Source organism: Ursus maritimus, unplaced genomic scaffold (genome assembly GCF_017311325.1).
Source record: "Ursus maritimus isolate PB19 unplaced genomic scaffold, ASM1731132v1 scaffold_13, whole genome shotgun sequence".
NCBI classification, from domain to species: domain Eukaryota; kingdom Metazoa; phylum Chordata; class Mammalia; order Carnivora; family Ursidae; genus Ursus; species Ursus maritimus.
The window spans coordinates 9,885,210-9,911,248 of NW_024423675.1; the positions used below are offsets into that span (position 1 = coordinate 9,885,210).

Genomic DNA, 26,039 nt, shown 5'->3' on the forward strand with positions numbered 1-26,039 from the left:
AAAAAAAAAAAAAAAAGAAATCCAAACTAGAATGAAGTAGCAAAAACGAACTAATAATTAACGTGCACAAATCCAGAGGATTTGGTCATCCTTAAGTACTAGGTCAAATTCTTTGTAGGAACAGGAGCTGTTCTTTTAAAAACCAACAGACTAGCAGAGTACATGTATTTTAACATCTTAGGAAATGGCAACAGGAGCGATAAGTAATAAAACTGTAGCCACTAATCGAACTTCTATGAAGAAATAATCATGCATGTTTGTTAAAAAGTAACACACCAATGAATCACTCAACAATTATTTATTTAAAGCTTACTATATAAACCAGGCACTACTCTAAGGTATTAGACATAGAGCAATGGGTAAGTCAGACATGGCACAAGCACTAACAGAACTTACACTTTGGAGGAGAATGGAAAGAGAGGACAATGAAACAAACAAGATAAATGCGAACAGTTGTAACTGCTGTGCAAAACAAAACAAAGCAGGGTAATGTGGCAGAGTAAGAGGTACAGGATGTGGAGTATTAGTATATCAGAAGCTCTGAATGAAAAGACCTTTTGGAGGGTTGGCATTTGGGCTAAATGACTGAAAGAAAAAGAGCCAAGCATTAAAGGTCTGAAAAAAAGCACTCATGGCAGAGAAAACACATGGAAATCAGCAGTAAGCTTGGTATTACAGGGTTAAGTCAGAGATATTCAGGGACCATGTTTCCTTTGAGGCTTCGAAAGTCTTTTTTTTTTTTTTTTTTTAAGATTTTATTTATCTATTTGACAGAGAGAGACAGCCAGCAAGAAAGGGAAAACAAACAGGGGGAGTGGGAGAGGAAGAATCAGGCTCCCAGTGGACCCTGGGATCACGCCCTGAGCCAAAGGCAGATGCTTAAGGACTGAGCCACCCAGGTGCCCCAAGGCTTTGAAAGTCTTGATAGGTTGTATAGATTTTATTTTACATATGCTGGGAAGCCACTGGAAGACTGTAGGCACAGGAGCAATATGACTGTTTCAAAAATACTGCTCTCGATCATGCATGGAGAATGAATATGTTAAGAATAGAAGCAGGAAGACCACTTAGAAAGTAAATAGTGACATTTGCAATATAACAGAAAAACAGATTTTGAGTTCAAATACATACAAAGCAGACATGTTGGGAGATCTGAAGGTGAATGGTATATAGTAAGCTTTAAATAATTGTTGAATGACTGGGGTTCAGTGGTGTGTCACTTTTTAACAAACATTCATGGTTACTCCATCACAGAAAATTAAAGTGTCTAGTTTTTTTCTAGTTCTACTTCCGTCTCCTCCTGCCACCTCCAAGTTTAGAAGACAGTTATGTGAAACTGTAAGACTAAGATAAGCACATAACTTTAAAGATATATTTAGAAACAGAGGCAATAGGATTTTTTTGATGAGTTATATGAAGGTACGAAGGTAAGAGAGCAATTAACAATTAAGGAGAACTCCCAGGTTTTGGCTTAAGAAAATGAGTTGATGGTACCACTTCTTGAGATGGCAAAGACTAGGGGAGGAACAGGTGCGAGAGTGCACAACAGCAAGCATGTGGAGATATTACGTAGATAATATGATATATAGGCCTAGAGCTTAAGGGAAAAGCCAGAGCTATTGATAGTCATTCAGATGTTACTTTCATATTGATGATTTTTAGAGCTAAGAAGCTAGATAAGAGCAACCAAGGAAAGCGTACACATGGAAATGAGAAAAGAATCCAGAACTATGAGCCCTTTGCTGTTCCAACATTTAGGTATCAAAAGGAGAGGAATTATCAGCCAGTCAAGTAGGAAGGGAACTAGCCATCATGGAAAGCCCAAGAAATATTTTGGAAAAGGAAAGTAGTCAACAGGGTTGAATGCTACTGAGAGGTTAAAATGAGAAAAAGGAAGCATTTTTGGATTTGACAACATAGAAGTTACTGATAGCCTTGACAAGAGTAGTTTCAGGGATGGCACAGACAGAAGCTTAACTACGGCAGGCCGAGGTTATATAACAGAGGTGAGGAAACAGAGATACTTAAGATATATAAAGTCCTTGAATAGCTAAGAAAAGACAAGATCGAGTACACAGGGAAAAGAATTACCTTTTGATAGAAATAGTAACACTTCCAATAAGACAGAAGAACAAATTGGGAGGCAGAGTACAAAGCAAACATGTTGGGAGATTTGAAGGTATAAAAAGGTGTTCTCGAATGACTGGTTCTATTTACTCAATGATTTAAGAGGTAAGATGTTTGGCTAAGTTAATTGGGGCAAAGCATGAACTGAATTGTTTGTTAAAAGGAAATTCTGAAATAAGTCATTTTGGCTAGTTGAAAAGTAAGGACTCTAGAGCTGACTGCCATTTGAGATCTATGATCAAGAGTTTAAAGTCAGAGCAGTCCATAAGGACAATCATTTGACTTTCTGTAGCAATATTCAGCTGGGGGGTGAGGTTGGCAGGGGTATAGGAGAGAACTAGGTTTTGCCAAGTTTAAAACAGGTGAGGGCTATGGTATTAAAGATGTTTGGGAGTAACTATAATAATGGGGTGATAATCTAAATTGTTGGAGGAGGAAAGTTTGGACATGGGAGAAGACAAAATGGAAAAGAGCAATAGTGACAGACAGAATGAGAATGAAAAGAAAAATGAAAAAATGTAAAGCATAACTATGGAAAGTGGGTGAGATAAGTAAGAGAAAATCTGATTAGATGTGAAGATATTAAGAATCTTAGAGGACAGGGTGATACACACAATAATGTTGGGGTCACTAATAAAAGTAATTCTTTGAAAGAGAGGGAACCAAACATGAACAGATTTTTTTTGACAAGGCATTAACTCTTCTAATTATTCCCCCTCCCAACTCTTTTAATTATTAATCCTTTCAAATACACTCAGGCTTCAAGTCCTCGAGGAAACTTACTAACTTTCACACTAACACTGACCTTCCTTTACGCTCCACAGCATCCTACACACACCTATAACACAGCACTTACCTTGTTAAATTTAATGTTTATCTGCTTTCAAGTGTCTATAAGCTCTCTGAGAATTAGGATAATTTCCCCAGGGTCTAGCACACTGCTTGACTCACCAAAGAAACTCCATAAATATTTCATGAATTAAACTGAGATCTAGGTTCGGGTACCTCTTTTTACCAAGTAGCTGTATGGCTTAGGGAAAGATATTTAACTTCACTAATAAACAAGCAAACTCATTTAACCAAAGACGAGAATTTTCTGCCCATCACTAACATTCTTTGATTTTATTATGAAAATATTAAACAAGACCCTGGTTCATTCCTATGGCACACTACTCATATAAATTAAAGCATACTAATTTTGTTATACTTCAAGGTTAAAAAGTAGGTTATATTTTTACAGTGGGTTCATTCTGAAGAGTTTATTTTGCTTTACTGGGTATCTGAAACTCACTTTACATGTAATGTAAAATCACAAAAACATTTAAATCATAAAATATATGAAGTTTGGGAAAAACAATTGTCAGGCATTATGTGACATTTTACATGTGTTAGTTCATGTATGTCTCATACCATCTCAGTTTCATTACCTTCATTTCACAGAAAAGAAGGTTGGGGTTCAGAAGTTACAAATAGCTTACCCAAGTCCACTTGGGAAGGAGCTAGGATTTATGATTCCAAAGCCTATTATACATACCATTCTGTGCCCCTTTCCAAAAACAGAAGGGAAAAGAAATGAACATTTAAGGCACATCAGATTTGATCAAGATTGCTTTTAGTGACCACCAAGATTTGAAGCCAAGTTTGTGAGGCCAGAGCCCATGTTTTTTCCACTGTACCCAATCAGGAAGAAATTAATAACATATTAAATAACATATCCTGGGGGATTTTTTATTTTTTTTTAATATTTTTTAAAGGACAGGAGATAAATTTTCTTTCCTTTTCCTGCTAGTGGCTATAGATTACAATGAAAAGCAATGCTTAGAAAATACCATTTTCTCCACAGTTCTGGCAGGATAGGTATGACTTAAAAAGTAAGTCTGTTTACCCTATAATTAATTACAGGTAGTATTTATTATAAAATACATTTTCATGTTCTGTATATTCAACTGTTGTTTTGGTCTGAACAATTTTCCCTTAGTTTTTTCTTAAAAATTTCCTTTCACAAATGTGTGTCTATGCACATCAGTTGAATTAAGGACAGAAAAAATTCAGCCATCTTCAAGTCCAGATACTCAGAGATATGAATACAAAATAGTCAGGAGTAGAGGAGCAAATAAACATCTTAGCTCAAATTCATAATGAGAAAACAGAGCTGAAATACAGTGAGGAGGAGTACTGGAGAATGCTTGAGGATATTAATTTTTTCCTACCTTACGTTTTCCCAACACACACTTACCAGAGAGAAAAAAACTCACAAAAAACAAATAAACAAAAATATGGAAAAGTTGAGATGCTTTCCACAAGTATCACCAAAATAGGTCTAGAAACCAAACGGATTATTAAACACATAGCATCAAAGAAGTCTTGAAATAGAAATAATGAAAAAAATAGTTTTTATTAAGAATCCTACAGCGGCACCTGGGTGGCTCAGTCAAGTGTTCAACTCTTGATTTTGGCTCATGACATGATTTCAGAGTTGTGATCAAGCCCTGTGTCTGGCTCCACGCTGGGTGTGGACCCTGCTTAAGATTCTTTCTCTTCTTCTCCCTCTGCCCCTTTCCATCCTGTCCCCTCCCCCCCCAAAAAAAATCCTACAAAGTCAAATGCTTTGAGAGAGTACACTATGAATAAAGCACATACGAAGACTCAAATCCCAGCTTTGCCAGTTCTTAGTTACCTAGATGAACTTGGACAAACTCCTTAACCCCACCAGGCCCTCGTTTCTTAATGTGTAAAATGGAAATTCACAAGACTGCCATAAACATGAAGTGCAAGAATGTATATCATGTGCTATAAGTACAGTGCTTGCATAGGGATAGCTCTCATATTGTTGTCTGCAAGAGAAATGTATTTTTTTAGGCCAAATGTTGACTCTTTTGATGATCATATAATAAATGCAATAGGTTCTCAGTATCGTACCTTAAGCTGATGTATTTCAATTTTGTGAGTGTTAAGGTCAAACTCTACCTAAACCAAGAGGTTTGAATGACTACATCTAAATCCGTGCCCTCTGATTAAAGATTTTTTAATAAACCAGAAGGCCTGCGGGCCCCTCTTTTCTACACAGCCTTAAACCTGCTTGTCTCAATCCCACAGGCTACACTCCTCAGCTTCTGCATTTTTCACAAGACCCTGTGGGCTGTGTCTCATCTCAGCTGTAAGAGTGTAGATAAACTATTTAATGGGAAAGTTACCTCAGAATATTCCATAGTGCCTGCTCCTGATCTCTGCTTTAGTTCTTTTTAATTTTTAACTTTTTAAAAGATTTTATTTATTTATTTGAGAAAGAGGAGAGAGAGAGCACAAGTAGAGGAAGGGACAGAGAGAGAGTCAGACTTCCCACTGAGTGGGGAACCCGATGGGGGTGGGGCTCAATCGCAGGGCCCTGAGATCATGACCTGAGCCGAAGGCACATGGTTAACCGACTAAGCCACCCAGGTGCCTCACTTTTTAAAGAATGCTTTCCTATCTTTATTTTGAAAGACCAAATTTAGGCATATTAAATTCAGGTATATTCCATACGTGAAATTCTTTTATTGAACTAAAATTGAAAACATTTATTCTTATGGCCAGCATACACATGAAAGGATGCTCAACATGACTAATCATCTGGGAAATGCAAATCAAAACCATATTGAGATATCACCTCACACCTATCAGAAGGGCTAAAATCAAAAACACAAGAAACAAACACTGACGAGGATGTAGAGAAAAAAGAACACTCTTTGCACTGCTGGTGGGAATGAAAACTGGTGCAGCCACTCTGCAAAACAGTATGGAGGTTCCTTAAAAAAATTAAAAATAGAATTACCATTTGATCTAGTAATCGTACTATTGGGTATTTAGCCAAAGAATACAAAAATACTAACTTGAAAGGATATGCATATACCCCTATGTTTATAGCAGCATTATATACAATAGCCAAATTATGGATGCAGCCCAAGTGTCCATCAATAGATGAATGGATAAAGAATGGTACATATATACAATGGAATACTACTCAGCCATAAAAAAAGGATGAAATCTTGCCATCTGCAAAAACAAGGATGGAGCTGGACAGTATAATGCTATGCAAAATAAGCCCATCAGAGGGAGACAATTAGCCTATCATTTCACTCATATATGAAATTTAAGAAACAAAACAAACAAGGGGGGAAAAAAGACAAAACCAAAAACCAGACTTTTAATTATAGAGAACAAACAGATGGTTACCAGAGAGAAGGTGGCGGGGGGATGGGGGCATAGGTGAAGGGGAACAAGAGCACATTTATCATGGTAAGTACTGAGTAATACATGGAATTGTTGAATCACTATACTGTATACCTGAAACTAATATAACAGTATTTTAACTATACTGGAATTCAAAAAACAAAAGAACTTTTAGCTTATTTTATAAAAATAGCAACAATTGGGGGTTCATTTCTTTATGCATAATAAACCTACCTAGAAGAAATCATCAAAAGAATAAAACTTATTTGCAAGCTAAATAATGACTGTTAGTCTGCCTGATTGGGACTTATTTTTAGGATTGGATAAAGTAAGTTGAACTTCAATACCCCAGTCAAGATCCTTCTGTCCAAGAAACACAATGATTTTGACTTAGTAATTAGAAGATTATTGTCCCAGGGGTGCCTGGGTGGTTCAGTCAGAGTGTCCAACTTGGTTTCGGCTCAGGTCATGATCTCAGGGTTGTGAGATCACCCTGTACTGGGTTCTGCGCTCAGCAGGGAGTCTGCTTGAGATTCTCTCCCTCTGTGCCCCTGCTCTTTCTCTAAAATAAACAATAAATAAATAAAATCTTAAAAAAAAAAAGATTATAGTCCCACATCATTCCAATCTAATCATATTCTGAGTTGTTTTTAGCCTTGGACTCTTCAGACTTCTTGGAAAATGAAAATAATTTTTAAAGAATATTACACTTGTTTAGGATTTCTTTTTATACCCATCCATAGCCTTTAGTAGAAAATTGTTTCTGTGATGTCAGAAAATGAGGCTTTAAAAAGCAGGTAGTATAAAACTAAAAATCTCCCTTTTCATATGAAAACAATAATGCTGTTTTAAAGGCAGAACAAATGTTTACTGTCAGCATACACAAATATTAAATAGTACTGCCTCTAAAAAACTGTTTTTAAGGTAAAAACTATTCAATTATACCCACAGAAGCAAAATTAAACAATATATGCTCTCTTTACTAACAAAGTACAAGGTCTGTTTCTAGAAAATCTTTTCTGGCTAGAAAAAGATTTGGAACATTATTTGCTTAATTAAAACTACAGTGGCATGCCTACCAATTATATTTGACAACTGCTCTATATGTGGAATGTATGTTTTTTAAATATTGCAAATGGACTCTTTCACTGTTGGAGATAAAGTCAAAGCACATGAGCATGGTCAGATTTTAATTTACCTCAATGGGGGAAAACAGATAAAATCAAACTGATGGCTCTATCCAAACATATTATTTATTCTTCATGACCACCTACCGTACTCACCAAATTGATTTCAAGAACTCCAGCAAGTAGTACTATACTACTTATAAAACCTAATTTGATACAATCAAGGCATGACAAAATTGAAAGATCACTAGAGAAAATGGACTACTTCTTTCCAAATATTATAATGACTTCTCTCACAGGAAAAATGATTTTGACTTTACACTACATCTAAATTCCCAAAGTTTCTTGGCTTAGCTATACTATCTCTACTTCTAAGATGACTGGCTTCTCACAGTTTGTTCAAGACTTTTCTGGTTTTAGCACTGAAAGTCCCACATTCTGGGAAACCACAAGCGAGGAAAATTCTGATGGTCATACTACCTCCTTCCAAGAATTAATTTTCAAGCAACAAAAGGGTTTAAGAAGGGTTTTCAATCTGTTGGTCAAAAGTAAACTTTTCTATGGAAGAGAGGTGTTGATAAATTCTTTCTCCTGTTTGTCCCAGACCATTATGAGTGTATGGGTATTTTTCCATTTGAACCTTTAGAGCCTCCTAAGAAATACTGTTATTTAAAACCTACCTGAACAAAACCATAAATTCATACACTGTTAAAGCTTAAAGGAAGTAAAACTAAGAGGTTTTTAAGCTATATTATGTTAGGGCATTAAGACTGGATTAATAGCTAACAGAAGGAACAATAAACACTTTTTAGTGATTCCCTACATTCTTGAAGAAAAAAAATATATGTAAGAGACAGTATGTTCTCAAAAAGAATGAAGGAGAAAGCCAATTAAAATGACACAGAAAAAAACAAAAATAAAACATTTTACAATGGTTGAGATAATAGTTCTTTTGTTTTCATACAACTTATATGTGCACAAATCTTTGGAATTCTAACCTAGAATCTTTACTCAATTAGAAAATTCATATTATAAACTAAATGTACTTATTGTATGCTTCAACTAAAAAAATTAAGTTAATATAACAGGGAAAAGAAAATTTCATGCTATTTAAATAATTTTTAAAGATACGACTACAAAATAAATGAGTATGTGTGTTTTTGTATGTATAAATGGGCACATATGTATGTATATGTGATATACATATTCATCTGTACTATCATGTTTGTTTATTCCTCTACAAGTTTTTAACAATCTTCATTTCCTAACAGAAAAGTACTCTACTTCCCAAATTTAAAAATATACTTTACTAAAATTTCCCCTGAAATTCTTACATAAATAACTTATATTACAAAACTTTACAGAACTACAATACAGTATGTTTAAAGATGTGATGAATAGCACATTTAAAACTATTTTAAAAGGAGGTCAAATCTGACCTCTGGGCCATGAAGCACTACATTAACAGCTCTGCAGAAAGAAAAATGATAACGTATGAAATGAGGGCTCAGAAACAGGACCTTATCAGTTAGAGTATGAGTCGAGCCTGTAAGACAAATTGCTCAGCAAGGCAAGTCACCTTCCTGCTGTGATGAGGATATAGCTGAATTTCCAATGCCACTATCTCCCTCATCATGTCTCCTAGACTTGGTACCATACAGTCAAGGAATGGCTTATAGTTTTGAAACATCTACTACTTATTCTGAATATACTTTGTCAAAGTCACCAACTAGGATAATTTTATTTGTCCTTCAAGTGGCAACTCATTGTTTAAAATAAAAATCTTCAAAGGATAGTCACTCATAGGAATGATCTTATGTTGACCCTTCATTAACAAAGAACGAGGATTCTACCTCAGGTTTTTAATAAGTAAATGAAGTTTTTTATTTAAATCATTTTATAAGAGTTTGCTTGGTTCTTATAAATAAAATCTGGAACGTTAAAAATTTAGCAAAGCCCACAAATTGTGTCACTTTAAAAGCATACCTGAACATTGATGGACTTTTTAAGCAGTTCTTCTACAAAATTCCAATTTGATTCCATTTGTCTCTAGAAAGGGAGAATATTGCACCAAAATTATTGCTCTCAGTTATGTATTCGAATTATAGTACAGCAAGCTAGTTGTAAAGTACAAACATCTCTATTATCAGACATCATTACAATTTCTTGAATGTCTAAAATTACTTGAACAAAGAGTTATGTGACAGACTTGGTAGAAAAAAAGCTTATAACTATTCCAATCCAATATGAACCTTATCAGGAGTTGCTTTATTAAACAATGGGATTTCCACAGAATTATAAATGTTTTAACAAATATTTAATTTTTGCTGTCATATATAATCTAACAGGGAAAAAAAAAACCCACAAAAAAACTTTATGTAGTTTGTGGAGTTTTTTACGCCTTGAAGTGTTTTTTTCTTATTCTGTACTCACCAGAGATTTTTTCATTTTATGCATAACAATGTCAAGTTTACTCTAGTAAACAAGTACAAATTTTATACAGAAAATTAAAAAAATATATACACAGTGCTACCTCATTTAATCAATGGTCACTTACCTGGCAACCCCAACTATCCAGAAGACTCCTCACAATAAGGAAGAAAGTTGAAAAGGACTTTCACAAAGCCAAAGTACTTCACAAAAGCTAGGCACTGAAAACGACTTCATCTTCCCATAGGAAAGCCTGGAGACCTTCTCATGGGATACATGGTTCACTTGATAATCAGTTCTTAAAGCTTTGGATATGTACATACTGGTCAAAACCAGAAGCAAAGAAAGTGCCTCTGAGAGGAAGCAAGGAACAACTAGTTTCGGACAGAGAGTGAAAAAGTTACAAAAGGTAACTGTAAGACCTTAAAAGGCAAAGCCAGAGGCCTTAAAGAATAGAAGCAAAGAGCCTCGGCATATCCTATCATTCCTATTGCTGTTCAGAAGGATGAACCCAAATGACCAATAAAGGATTAAAGCATGTTCAATATTCTTGATAAATGGCTGGATAATGTTCATGTAAGGTGCTAACTACATAAAATCACTAAATAAACATTTCCTTAATAAAGGTACTCAGTGACTGTGGTAGCCACCCTCTCAAAATGGCCTCAAATGACCTGTCTCCTGGTATTCACACATTTATTTAACTTTTCACCCTCACCCCACCCCACACAGGGTTGGTCTGTCACCAACAGATTATTAACACTAATAGGAGTGATGGTATGTCACTTCCAAGATTAGGTTAGAAGACGCCACAGCTTCCATCTTAATGAAAATCTCTCTCTTGTTGACTCTGTCAGGGAAAAACCGTAGTGTGAACAGGCATGCAGAGGCCTATGTGATCAGTAACCAAAGTCTCCTGACAAAATGAGAAAGACTGGAAGTGAATCCTCCAGCTCCAGTCAAGTTTTCAAACACTGAAGCACCTGCTGATAGCTTACCACAACCTCATGAGGGATCCTGGACCAGAACCATCCAGCTAAGCTCCTACTGTATACCTGACACTGAGGAACCGTGTGAGATAATAAATGTTTACTGTTTTAAGCTGCCAAATTTTGTTACACAGTAATAGATAACTTATGCAATGATTTGGTTATTTTTAACAAAAGAATTGTTGACTTTTTAAAATACATTTGTGTTAGTAAAGTGAATGCAAAGCATTTATGAGAATGTGTAGTAAAGAATTTGGCTTTGCCCAAAGAGAGTATGGCCTTTACTGAAGCCAAGGATTCAGGTAAGTAATCTCTAGGCCCTTGGAATGTTATACCTAATAGGAGTATCATTGTTTGCCTGGTGGCCTAGAGTCCTACTGGATAGCTTAATAATATAGTTGAGGGTGGAGGCTGGTCACACCCAAACACCAACAGTGTGACTTACGCTAAGGGCTGTGGGGACCTGGACAGTTAGTTGATTTGAAGACTGAGATCAACCATGTGGTCAATCAATCCATCATGCCTATGTAGTAGAGCTCCAATAAAAACTGAACACTACAGTTTAGACAAACTTTCTTGGTTGGAAATACTCCCTGCATACTGTCACACACTGATGCCAGAAGACTAACGCATCTTGACTACATGGGGAGAAAAAAGGAGCTCCACATTTGCTACTTCTCCTGGACTCGGCACTATATACTCTTCCCTCACTAATCTTAATTTTCATCCTTTCCCTGTAATAAACCATAACTCTGAGTATAACAGTTCTCAGTGAGTTCTGTAAGCCTAAGTAAATAACATGGTTTTGGGAATTCTTGGGCTTGCAACTGGTGTCAGAAATGAGAGCAGCCTTGAGATTGTGCTGTAAAACTTGGTAATTGGCCCTAAAACTCTTTCAAAAGGGACCACTGTAGGAGCACCTGGATGGTTTAGTCAGTTGAACATCCAACTCTTCATTTCGGCTCAGGTCATATCAGAGTTGTGGGATCCAGCCCTACATTGGACTCTGCACTTGGTGGAAGTCTGCTTGAGATTCTCTCCTTCTGCCCCTCCCCCCACTTGCAAGGGCATGCTTTCTCTCTAAAATAAATAAATCTTTAAAAAGAGAGCATTTTGTTCCATAATACTATATGTACACTGTGTTAATGTCCTTACATTATTACCTCCTCAAAAGAAAACTTATCCATTTCACAGATAACACAATTAAATCTCAGAGAGGTCATGTATATACAAGTCAGAGCAAGTTTTTGCTCCAAAGCCAATTTTCCTTCCATTTTCTAATAAGCCTTCCCTCAGCTTTCAGTAATTCACTTTTATATTTCTCTTTACTAAGGAAACATCACTAGTCCCAAATAAGCAGGAATATGACAGGATTGGTGTATTAAGCTTTATAATTTGATAGTGTTAGAGTACATTTTAATTTCTGTTCTATCAAGGCATTTTGAATCACATGAATCATAGACAAATAACATAATTCTTGACCAAGGAATTTCAACTCTGTAGATCAATACTGTGGCTAAAATCTAAAACAAAAATAAACCATAATTCAAATTAAAGAATGGCAACTATATCACACCCAAATCAAGTCTGAGTAAGAGACTATATATGAAAGGATACTTTTTTTCCCCACAGTAAAACTGAACTTTCAGCATCTACAGTTTTTTTTCTACATACTAAGTTTACATAACTTAATTCCTCCAATAGAAAAGAAAAAGGAAGTCATCAATTTTGGGCTATGTTTTATATTTCTTATTCCACCATCAAAGCTAAGGCACCCATTTAAGTCTCAGGATAGTGGTGTCTCCAACACAAATATAAAATAGATCCCTCATACTCCACTTCCAGCAGACTAGGTAACCTAGTACAACTTTCACTTTAAGGTTATAGTTCAGACCTTTTATCTAGTTACCATTTCAGATGTTTCAAAGATGAGCATCAGCTGGCCTGACTGATTGCACTATGTTCTGAGCAGGGAAAATACTGTTAAACTGATCCCTGCAATGCCCAAAAATATTTTTTCTCTTTAAAGCACATTTGCTTTTAAAGTAGATGACAAGGTTTGTGAGAGGATAACACACTCTTATCTAGGTTGAAAGAAAAGCATAAATAGAAATACATGAAATCTAAAGCCTCTAGCATGAGAAATGAGATACCAAATTTTCCTTATAAGCCTATATTAAGCAATTGGCAAGTTTCGTGATTTAAATATACATATAACCAAAGTTCAAGTCACACAAAACTTTTAAAATAAAATTAAAAAATTAAGCATATCTGAAACCTACTTAAAATGTAAAGATTTCATGCTTTCAGGGCAAAGCAGTTCACATTTAAAAACTGAACCATCTCTATGGTTATCACAACACTAGAGATATTCTCCACTGCAGAATGTAGGCCTAACCATTATCACTTCTTATCATCCTCTCACACCAGATTACTTGTGAAATAAAGCATGCTTAATGCATGGGCTCGCTCTTTCTTTCTTTCTCTCTCTCTCTTAGATTTTTTATTTATTGATTTGACAGAGACAGAAGGAGAGAGTGTGCAAGCAGGGGCAGTGGCAGGCCAGGGGCGGGGGGAAAGCAGGCTCCCTAGCTGAGCAAGGAGCCTGACGTGGGGCTCGATCCCTGGAGACTGGGATCATGACCTGAGCCGAAGGCAGATGCTTAACAGACTGAGCCACCCATGTGCCCCTGCATGGCCATTTTCTACATGGTAGCTGGCTATGATACTATATCATAAGGAGAAAAAAAGAATTCAGATAATTTTCAAAATTCTGATCTAAATATCTCCCAGACCCAAATTAACATCCTATATAATCCCTCTCAAAGGATAAGTCAATATGCCTTTATATTCATAGATCAGAATGATTATATGATTTATGAATCTGAATTGACACACTTTTGAGAGTAAAAGGGAAAACTAACCAGATATGATAAGGGGATCACAGGCATAACAGGGACTGTCCATGGCAAACTGGTACACAACGTTACCCTACCAAAGGCCTATTCATAAAACGCAGTCTTTAGGAAGACCTTAATATCAAGTTTATCTAAGTGATAAAAATAGGCTGACATTTAAGTACTGTGTACCTCAGTTTCATTACCTATAAAATGGACATATTACCCTCTCATCTGCTTCATAATACTTCACTGAGGTAAAAACTGACTGTGAGATATTAAACACTTTGCAAATGCAATAAGCTGAAGGTCTCACCCCTAATGAAAACCAGTATCAACTAGAGAGCTTACGTTTTTCTCTAAAAGCTGTTAAAGAGTCCAGAAACATTTGAAACTATTTAAGGACTCGTTAATTTTACATATATACATATACATATATATTATACATCTTTACTATTTTTATCATATGAAAGGTTCTTTTTCAATCATAGCTTTTTTCTTCTTAAAACCTCCTACACAATTTAAAGAATTAAGATTTTTAAAACATATGTATCTTGGCAAAAGAAAATCACACAGGAACTGCTGACATTAAAAGACATAGGTTAAGCTATTTTAAATACAGACAATTCAATTACTATCTTGATTCAGAGCTAATAAAAGCACTAATTTCCTATGGAGTTCTCTGTATGAAATAGAAGAGTGATTTCAGCAATGCAACTGTGGGTGGTTGTACCAGTACAATTCAACATTACAATAGTAATAGTAATGATATATATTAATGTAGCTAGATTATGTACCACACTGGGAGTATGTAGAGGTCAATATCAACCACTATTGAAATACACCACTCACTCGTATAAGTGTTAATGGCAATTTCAGCAAGCATTAATAATCTGAAAGCATATTCTTTGAAGCAAGAGGCAGTTCAATCTGTTTCATGTATATCCTATCATTGGCACCTATTATTATGATAGCCACTCAGTGGGAACTCAGAAGTGCTTAACTAATCACCATATTTATTTACACTGATTAAAATCAGAAATATGTACTTGGGGGAATTAAAATGGGAAGAGAAATAAAATGCTTAAGTAAAGACATTAGAATTATAGGTAAATTTTTGAGTTCTTTTAATGTTGTTCTAGTATCCTAATAATTAAAAGATGTGAAACTATTAACTTCACAAAAATACTCAATAAAAGGGTTATTACAATAATAATGGCAATCTAAGATTTATTGAGTATTTACTGTGTATCAGCATTGTAAGGACTCACACACAGAAACAAAGGACATACAATCCTTTTCTCTGGGAATTTCATTCTATTGATCCCTCTCAATAAACTGGTAGAATGCTTAAATGCGTGAATACTGAGCTGTGGGTGAGTTTCTCATAATACCTTCTGACTTACTAGTTTACTTTATCTTGGGATCTCCTGAAAAGCTTTTTTATTATTAAAAGGGGGATCATTTAGAGGACCTTTTTGAGGCCCTTTCTATTTCTATGACATTACTGTCAATGCTAACTGATCTTCAGATTTCAAGCATGATTTCTGAGCTGACTCTGTCCAGTATTTCAAAGAGAGAAAATCTGTCAAGTCTGTCAAGGAACAGGTTTCATAAGCAATGATCCGTGTATCTGGTAGAGGATGAGAGCAAGAAACTTTTTAAAACTAAGAATTCCCAAACTCCAAACCAGATTACTAAATCAGGATCTCCAGAGTTGAGATCTGGAAATCTGAATTTTTCAAAAAACTCATGGGTAGGTCTGGTGACCAAAAAAAGACCAATATTGAAAATACAGATACACTGGCTTCAAGATTCTAGACGTTTATTTTATGGAACTGATGGGGCGATAGAATACTATTCTATTCACCTCTGAACACAGAAGAAATTATACACAAACAGGGCTTCAAATAAATATGTCTACCAGCTAGTTTTATTCATATGGCTTTTTAAGTAACACTGTAAAAAATTTTTCTAACTACAAATTAATATAATTAAAATCTATTTGAAGTAAACCTCATGGTTAATAGATTAAGATTATCTTTATAAAAAGCTTCCCTAAGGAAGTATTATTCTGAGGAAATAATTTTATGAAATTATTCACAGCAACTACTAATTCACTACTGGAGATATATGCCTTCCCATCAGCAATCTTACAGATGTCAAAACCAGAAGGCATTTTCTGAACAATTCAATCCCATGATTTCTGGATGAGGGAACAGAGAGGCCCAGAAAGGCTGAAGCAATTTACTGAAGGTCATACATCTACTTAGTAGCAGAGCCAGGACTAGATCCCAAGTCTTCTATAAGGTGTTTTTCCTTAAACAAACAATAAAAACAAAGATTATCATTTTTCTAGATGTTTACAGAAAGGTCTACAACTTCTAGATTCAGAAGCTGACTTTATCTCTGTAGGATTGTGATCTAACTTTTGTTGTGTTTCTGTGCTCACTTACTTTCTAATTTGTCTTCAAAAATACATATTAGTTAATAATATAAGGAAGTTAAAAAAAATAAAACCTTACCATTTCGTCTGGTGTTCCATGGCGATCAAACTGGTAAAATGATGCTACATGAGTGATGATCCACCAACTAAAACCTAATGGATCCCTGGGCTGGATTACAGGCACAGAAGTTCGTCTTCGGTCACTTGATTTTTCAAAGAGTGTTTTAAGTAGTTTATTCAACCAGTTCCAAAATGACTATAGAAAGAGAGGTAGTATGATTCAATTAAATTAAGAACATAACCTTTGGTTTGGGCTTTTTCCTCCATTTGCAGAATTAAATATACACACAAAAAAGAAAACAAAACACGTTTATAAAACTTAAATAATAAAAACACTCAAATTAACAATTAGAACCTAATTAGTACTTTTCAAAGATCCTACATGTTCCACAATCACACCTTCTGCTGTCCAGGGGTAGCCATTATCCTGACCTTCATAATAAATTACGCCCCCCACCTTTTAAGTTTTGTCACACAGGTATATAAGCCTAAATCATATACCATTTTGCTTTCCACCACTACTTTTTTAATGCATGTTTGTATTCTTAAGTGGCCTAATTCTATTCTTTCATAACTTGCTTCTTTTCCTCAACATTGTGCTTCTGAGATTCATCCACTTTAATGAGTATAACCCTGGCTCACTAGAGTATTCTAATATATGACTATATGATAAACCATTTACCTGATATACTGTTGTTGAACATTTGATGAGTTTTTAGTAAGTTTTTTTGTCTAGGTATTTGTCCATTTCATAAACATATTCAAGTTATTAGGCATACAGTTGATGACAATATCTCAACTTTTAAAAATATCTGCAGAATCTGAAGTCATGTTACTTTTTAAATTTCTAGTATTAACTGTAATCATTTCAGGAAAAATCAGTCAATTTTTGTAATCTTTTTGAAGAACCAACTTTCGACTGTTTTGATCATTTTCATTGATTTATCTTCATTATTTTCAATTTCATGAATTTCTGTTAGTTTTATTTGTTACATTTTACTTTCTTTGGGTTTATTATGAAGTGATTTTTTTCCCTTAACTTTTTGTGTGAATTCTTGGTCATTAACTTTCAACTTTTCCCCCTCTAACATCTGTATTTAAAGTTATAAATTTTCCTCTGTGTCTTTAGCTACAGTCGTAAAGCTTTAAGTAGTGGTATGTTAGTTATCATTTACTTAAAAATGTTTTACAATTTCCATTATATCTTCTTTCACCTATGGGTTAGAGATGCATCTCAATATTTCTGAGCATATGTGTATTTCTCCTTGTAGTTCAGGCAATTTTTATTTTCTACATTTAACACTTTATTCTTAGCCACATAAAAATGTTAATTTGCTTTACCTTCCTGATAAATTGAACCTTTTATCAGTACACAATGACTTAATGCTTTTGTTGGTTTTAAAGTCTAATTTTTTCCAAAGTTAGTTTAATACATTACCTCTCTTATATCTTTTCCTATCAATTCTGAGCCCTTCTTTATTTTGTTTTAGATTACCTCTTGTAAGTAGCTTACATTCTGTTCTGACAGTGTATCTTTTAAATGAGCATTTCAGTAGTCCATTTGCAGATAATGACTCATACATTTAGTTTTAAATCTACCATCTTATTCTGTATTTCTGTTTGTATACCTATTTTTTCCACAAACACCCCTTTCTTGAATTCTTTCGGGTTAAATGTTTCTTTCTCCCCCACCCCACTAGCTCGTAAGTTAGTGTACTTTCTCTTCTTTCAGTGATTACCTTAAAAATAACAGCATACATCCAAAAATGCCTTGATAATATGTATCTTCGCTCTTCTCTAAGACAAAGTAAGAATCTTAAAATACTTTAATTCATTTATGCCCTATCCAATTTCTAGGCCAGTATTACTGTGTACTTTAACTCTCCTTATTAAATTTCAGTAGATTGTATTACTGACTTATACAAAACATGTACTACTTTCTTTGTGCTTTGTTTCTTCACACATCACACCACCTCCCCCTTTCCCCAATTCAGGCATCGTTCTTCTAAAATATATCTTTTAGAATTCCCTTCAATTCTGCTTCATTGACAATAGCTTTGTTTCACCTCACTCTTGAAAGATTTCGTTGGTAAAGAATTTTAGGTTGACAACTATTTTGCTTTAATACAATGAAAGTATCATTCCCACTGGCCTCCTTTGCTTCTGAGAAGTCAGTTTACAGTCTAATTGTCACTCTTCTGAAGGTAACATAATTTGCTGTCTGAATGCTTTTAGCTCTTCTCTTTGTCTTTGATGTTCTGGAGTTTCACTGTGACGTATCTAGGTCTGCTTTTCTTTTTTTATTTACCCTAAGTAGAATTGATTGGGTCTCTTAATATGATAGCTTTCACTACCATTGGAAAATTTTCTGCCATTTTCAAGTATTTGCTCTGTTCCACTCCCTACTTCCTCTCCTTTGGGACTACAGATAAAAGCATTATCAGATTTCCTCTGTATTCTCCATGCTGCATTTAACTACCATGTCTCTTCTACTTCCTTTAATCTGTAACAGTCCTTTAGTAATTATCTTTCATGACCGTGGCATTTTTGAAGAGTACAGGCCACTTACTTAGGTTTAACTGAGGTTTCCTCATAATTAGATTCACAGTATACATTTTTGGCAAGAATACCAAAGAAACATTTTTTTTTCTTTCATTGCATCATACTGAGGGTACATAATATCAGTTTTTCCTACTATTGGCTAACTCTGATCACATGGTTATGGTGGTATCTCCCAGTTATTGCTCCCCTTGCAATTGATATTGTGTAGATACATCAAGCTGTGCAAATATTCTGTTTTTCATCATATTTTTGGCAGCCACTGAGGATTCATGCCTAAAACAATTACTAAGGAGGTTGTCAACTGGTGATTTTCTAATTCCATCATCAACATCTACATTTATTAGGAAGAATTTCCATTTCCTCCACTTATTTATTCATTTATTTATATCAGTATGGACCCACAACCCCATATTGTATAGATTATAATCCTTTGCAATCGTTTATTTTGTTTCTCAAATTATCCTAGGTTTAGAGTGTGGGAGATCTTCATGTTGGCTCTTTTGTCCTTTTGATACGTCCTCATTATTTTCTGAGTACCACCTTAGTTTCTGGTACAGAATGTTCCAGTCTCATTTTTCATTTTCCACGAGTCAGCCTGGAAGACCAGGTCATTTGCCAAAGGAGCTTTGCCTCTTTTTACTGGAGGTTGGTAATTTCAAGACCAAGACATTGCAGTTTCCTCATTGTTACTCAGATATCATCGTTTGTAGGCCCACCTAGTGGATAAGGTAGGAAATGCATGTATGTACACACATTTCTAGTTTCAATTATTAAAAAAACATTATTTCATACTGATATCTTAAATTCCATTCCAACACATTATCTTTCACTCTATCTTTCCCTCTTTCCATATTTATGACTCAATTTCCAACAGTGGCAAAGCTGGTTCTTAATTACCCATAATGTATTTATTAATTTGCTCAGTCCTAGAGTACATTTATTTATTTCAAATATTTAAAATTGCTAACCCATATATAACACTGTAAGACAAGTCTACAAACAGGAGTCCAGGATCTGAAGTTCATTATAATTCTTTTGTCTTTAGGCTTAGAGCAAATTGTCAAAATAGTGTATTCCAAGTCCTCTAGGTCGGTCTTCCCCGCCCCCCCAATAGCTCCTCCCATGTGTTATTCATTTGTAAAATAGTTAGGTTCAGTGTTTTTCTTTATATTCCATGAATTCCTCTTCCGTACACATTGACTTATTTCTGGAAAATGCTAAAGATTAACATGGTTCTGAAGTCATAACACATTCAAACACTTCTACTCCATTTGTCACTCACCAATCTCCCATTCCTACCCACCAATTTCAATAGTTCCTGATTTGTCTTTCCAGTATTTATCTGGGCACAACTAAGCATACACATTTCCTATTTTCCCTTCCTTCATACACAGAAGATGGCATCCTACAAATATTCTTTTGCACTTTGCTTATTTAACAATAAGTCCTGGAAATCAAACCATTATCAGTTCAGATATTTTATTCATTCTATTGAACAAGTACATAATACTCCAACGTACTAATAAACCATGGTTTGTTTACTCTCCTGCATATGGGCATTTAGGTAGTTTTTAACGTTGTGTTTTTACAAATACTGCAGTAAAGAGCCTGAGGCATACGCATTTTTGAATTGCTGTAGGTATATATTAAAGGTAAACTCTTAGAAGAGGGATTGCTAGGGTCAAAGTTATAAAATTCCTGGCACATTTTGAATCCTTGTGCTGTTGTTTTTGGTATGGATGATGTTTTCATTTCACAGGAAATTTTTGTAATCTTTTTATAATACTTAAAGGTGGTAACATATATAAATTTACCATACATGTGGCAGCTAAAATATAATGCATACAGGTCAGAAACTACTAGATTGCACATGGCATCGCACAGATGTTCCCTACCTTATTTGTGGCACTTTGGGGAGTGCATGTAAAATATGCTTAGGTCTGCTTCCCCAAAAGAGGAGTGCATTAATTTAGCTATTCCTTTTCTTTTTCCTTCTTAAACATGCACTTTTTTATATAATCGTGTGGTGGGAAAATATCATGGGCTGTAGCATCAAATAAATCCACATTGGAAGCCCCATTTATCATATTCTGACTTTTATTTGAACAGTTAACTTAACCTCACACCCATTCTACTTGCTGGCACATAAGAAATATCACTCAAGGGATATTAATTTGCTTTCCTTCTCTGTAATTCAAGTTTAATTGATGTTTACTAGATAGTGCTGGGTTTTCAGGAAAACAGTCATACACGTAGATCCAGCATAGCTACATGTTTAGAATATTTCCTGGAACACAAATATGTCCTTGATCAAATTAGTTTATTTCCATTCCTGGAATTCCCATCTAATTTGGGCTGTATGTGAATTTCCAAACATTCCTGAGTCTCTCTTAGGCTTCTCTAATTACTTCTTGGGAAGCATCATCCTATTGGCTTCACAAAGATCAGCAGCAGTCCAGGCAACACTTGAAAATAACTTAAAAACCCTGAATGGCCTCTCCCCTTTGGATAATTTCCTTAGAAGATCAGTCCTTTAAACACAGACTGGGTTGCAGAAAATGTCTCTTTCTCAGCAGGAAAACTCCAAATCCTATTCAATCGTCACCTCCCTCATTCTAGGGATGGCGTAGGGGAGGCAAGGAGTAGGGAGAAGGAATTAAATACTTCTTTCTGGAAGAATGCTAGCATGCATGTGTACACGTGCACACACGATTTCTTCTTTAAAAACATAATGAGTGCATTGTATAAATCAGTGTGGCCACACTGCAAAGTTTTAAAAATTTTTGTACGAGATGAAAAAAAAAAAACAACACCCAAAATGTCTGCCTTCAGCAGTCTGGAAAGCTCCTAAGAACAGGCACTATGTGGAGCTCAGCCAGCTGATAACATTCAGGGAATGATCACATCTTCTGTGACATCGCTAACTCCCAGGTGGATGAAGCAGAGATGCTGCCCTGCTTTTCCTGAAATTTTTAATTGCTTTTTCTGTTTTTCTTTCTTGGCTTATCCTCATCCATCTCCATCCCCAAAGACACTGCATGTCAGATAGTACAAACAGTCAGTACTTGCTTCTTTATTGTCTTAGAAGAAACTTTTTGTCATTTTGTTTCCTTTTGGTTTGGTCACTTTTTCTTGGTCTTGAGCTTTCTATTAAGGGAGTAAGTACCTCACAGTTACAGTCCATATAATCTCTATACAGTAAAAGATGGGACCTACATCACTTTTTTCTAAGCTGAGGGCTGCTCTGTTGTGTCATATTGTATATTCACCCTGGAGCCTGGAAGTCCAAGATCAGTGGTCCATCATGGTGGAGTCAAGGCCCTTTTCTAGATAGCAAACCTCTGGCAGCATCCTCACAAGGAGGAAGGCTTTCTGAGTCTTTTTAAATGATCCATTGTTACCTTGTTTTTTATGATGTTTTTGCAAAGTCTAGTGCAGGTCAAATTATTTTGCTCTTGTAAGTTATGCGGTCTTTTTGTCTAGAAAATTTGATGATTTCCTAAAGTCATTTTCTGTATTTCTGAAGTCAAATAGTTTTAGCAGGATATGCCTTGGGATGGTTTATTTGGCGTTTATCTTTCCAGTTACCCGGTAGGCCCTTTCCATATGTAGAATTAGCTCTTTTTTTTTCAGGAATGTTTTCTTGGATAATAGTTTTGGATGTTAGCTATATCCTATTGTTCTGTTTTCTTCTTTAGGGACTTCATTTATACATATAGCTATTTCCTCCTTGCTTATATTCCACTTCAGCTATTGTCTCTCTAATTCTTTATATTCCTTTCTCCATCTAATTTTTATTCCCTTGGTTGTTTTCTGTCTTTCGTCCATACCCCTGATTAAATTTTCATTTGAGTATATTCTTCTTGGGCACCTTGTCATTTAGTCAACTCTAAATTGATTTTTTCTTTCATTTCTCTCCTGCATTCCATTTACTCTTTTCATTCACTTCTGGCTTTAGTCTACTTGTTTTTAAAACTGACTGTCTTATTCAGGATGTTTTTGTACAGCCCCAAATGCTCGTCTGTTTAATCTAGAGTGGTATCTTACAATTTCCTTCTGCTTCACAGTTGTTTCTCGGAGAAAGGGTTCATCAGCTAAAGTGTCTTTTTTTTTTTTTTAAGATTTTATTCACTTGACGGAGAGAGAGACAGCCAGCGAGAGAGGGAACACAAGCAGGGGGAGTGGGAGAGGAAGCAGGCCCCAGGGGAGGAGGGAGCCCGATGCAGGGCTCGATCCCAGGACCCTGTGATCACGCCCTGAGCCAAAGGCAGACGCTTAATGACTGAGCCACCCAGGCGCCCCATCAGCTAAAGTGTCTTAATTCTGCTTCCTAGTAGTAACTTTATAAAGACTTGTTTCAAAGTTTCTTTTTCCTTTCTTTCATTTAGTAGGTCTAGACTACTTTAAAAGATTTCTAGTTCAGTGGAGCCCTCTTTTGTCAATGTATCAAAGTCCCATTTCTTTCCTGGATTTCTTTTTTCTTTTTTGGTGGTGGTGGTAGGAGAGCGGGTGTGAGAACTTTGATTTTTTGTTTGTTTTTCTTTTGTTTTACAAGATCATTTTCTCCTTTTATTTCCTTTCACCACCCAGTCACCAAGGGTACCATTCCTTTTTTGCCTTTTTATTCTCCAGAAGGTCTACGTTTAAAGACTGCCTCCTCCTGTCATATACACACTTTTCAGGTTCTATCCCATAGTCAGTTCTCTGACCTACAAGGAAACATTTTCAGTTTTTTCACGACCTGGCAATGGTTTTAGACCAATTTGAGGGTTACTGCTAGCTCCCTTCTTTCCTCTGAGCATTTTTTCTCAGGCTGCCCTTGCTTGCTAGAAAGTTTTATGGTAGAGCTTTGGTGCTGGTTTTTACCATTAATGCTTTTATCATTCCTATCTTGTAGTTATTCTATCAGCATGTTTGTGTGTGTGTAGTCTTATTTGTTCTCGCCATTCTATATTTTGGGGGAGTTACTAGGGAGATTTAGGTTTAAGTATTCACCCATTGTCTGTGGCTGCTTAGAAGTCCCTGGCTTGAGATTTTTAGTACAATCTAGGCAACACCAACTCAGCTATAAAGCTGTATGAGGGCTGGCTTGCAATAACAAATATACTGAAGCAATTTTAAACTGCAAGGCATCACAGTAAAAGACAGCAATTTTCCTTACAAATTTAGTTGAGTTTCTAGTTCATCCTTTTGGGCGCCCAGATTTATGGGTAGTTAGTGTATCAGTAGGCTACCAACTTGGGTTAACTCTGACCTCTGTCTTCTATTCTTTTACCTTATAAGGTATGAAAGCTAATGTTCAAGCTTGTACAATTTAGCAACTGCTTATAAGGTTATGGGGCAGTTTCAGTGTTCAGCTGACCTGAGTTCCCACCTACATTTAGTATTTGGCCTCAAGACTGCTTTCTACAAGCTCACTGACACATGTAAATGCTTATTATTTGATACCCAGCATGATTAGATTAGATTATTTTTTCAGCNNNNGGAAGGTCAAAATGTCTTACTGTTAGGCATGGAAAATTCTAAGTTGAATGTAAAAATAAAATAGCCTTCAAAGTCTGTGAGTAATATCAGTTATTTTACTTGTATTAAAAAAATGAAATGACCTCAGATTTTCATTATTTTAAGACAAGTCAGGTTACTACATCAAATGAACAGCATATAAATCATTTACATTAAACAAAACATATTACTATGCAAATTTCTGTAATATACTTTAAAATTATGCCTACTTTTCTACTTTAACTCTAGATAAAGACTAACAGCAACAAGTATGAACATGCCTACATTAAGTATATGTAGTTACATGTACAAGTCTGAAGTTCGTAAAATAAGAATTGTAAAGAAATATAAAATTCTTAAATAATGATAAGCTTTGCAGAAAATGGAAAAATGCTGAAATCTCATCAAAGGAAGCTGAAGTCTACTGACAAACCAAAATGCGAGGAAAAAATTTTTCTTCTTATTTAATAATAAGTAAAGACATGTTAAATTTATACTTAAGTAAATTTACTGCTAAAATAAAAACTGAAAATGTAGTACTTGTAAATCCATAAAAATATGTTTGTTATTAAAAAGAGATTGCACCACCCAAACCCCAAATTGTGGCAAATTGGGAAATTAAAAACCTGTGAAAAATCAAAGGACTTTTTCATATAACATAAATTATTGTAAGCACCATTTCATAATTACTTGTACTTACTTCTGCCTATGAGAAATTCTCTTTTTCTACTAATCCATAATACCTGAAATAAAATAAAGCCCCATTCTGAAGACTTGGCTCAAAATGAGGTGCAAGAAAATTTCTCATGTTCCCCTTTGCCCTTTTCTTCCTCCTTTCCTGAAATAATGCCATAAAATTCATCAATAAAAACCTATTTTATTTCTCCCCAAATCTAAATCTGCCATATTTCTTGACTAAATTGTTTTCCGGTTTATTAGATAGTATGTAGTATTTTAGCTTAAAGAATTCTTGATAGAACAACAACAAAAAACTTAAGAAAATAAGAGTCAAATCCTGCACTTCTCCTAAAAGTTTCATATTGCCACTTTAGAGTTAAAAATGTAGTAGGTGTTTGGTACTCAGTGCTCTGTTTGGTGGTGGTGGTGGTGGTTGTCTTATATAAGGAAGTTTGTAACATTTTCTTGGCAAAAACCACCGTAAAAATTCAATATAAGAGTTAGGAACAGTAATTAACACATCAGTTTTACAACTTACTTCTGAAAGAGACCATTTACTTCTGTGTTCTAGAAGATGAATGAGTAGAACCCACAATTCCTTAATGCATGAACATGGGCAGTGGTGACTTGCTAATGCTTCAGAAGGCCTAACCTGTAGAGAAGAACCAAAATGAGTTCTATAAGAGAGAATTTTACATGCTACATAACTCTTTCCAAATGTTTTAAAAGAAGGATTTAGATGACTTAAAACTGATGTTCAATTATATAAAAGTGTTTACAAAAAATGTGCCATTCCACTCAATTTTAAAATAAACTCCCATTTTACTTTTTTTTTTTTTGAAGTAGGTTTCACGCCCAGTGTGGAGCCCCACGTGGGGCCCAACATGGGGCTCAAACTCATGACCCTGAGTTCAAAACCTGAGCAGAGATCAAGAGTCGGATGCCCAACTGACTGAGCTACCCAGGCGCCCCTAAATTCCCATTTTATAACCAAAAGTACAGAATGAACTTT

General features: G+C 35.2%; 1 protein-coding gene across 1 annotated transcript in view; it reads right to left on the minus strand.

Annotated features, from left to right (window-relative positions):
• The window catches only part of MMS22L (MMS22 like, DNA repair protein), a 121,694-nt gene that overhangs the window by 84,236 nt on the left and 11,419 nt on the right, over nt 1–26,039 (minus strand). Inside the window, exons 8-10 of the mRNA XM_008705015.2 lie at nt 25,566–25,679; nt 16,305–16,481; nt 9,450–9,512 (exon numbers count right to left, since the gene is read on the minus strand). Of these exons, the coding sequence (XP_008703237.2) occupies nt 9,450–9,512; nt 16,305–16,481; nt 25,566–25,679 (354 nt within the window). The remainder of the gene's footprint in view (nt 1–9,449; nt 9,513–16,304; nt 16,482–25,565; nt 25,680–26,039) is intronic.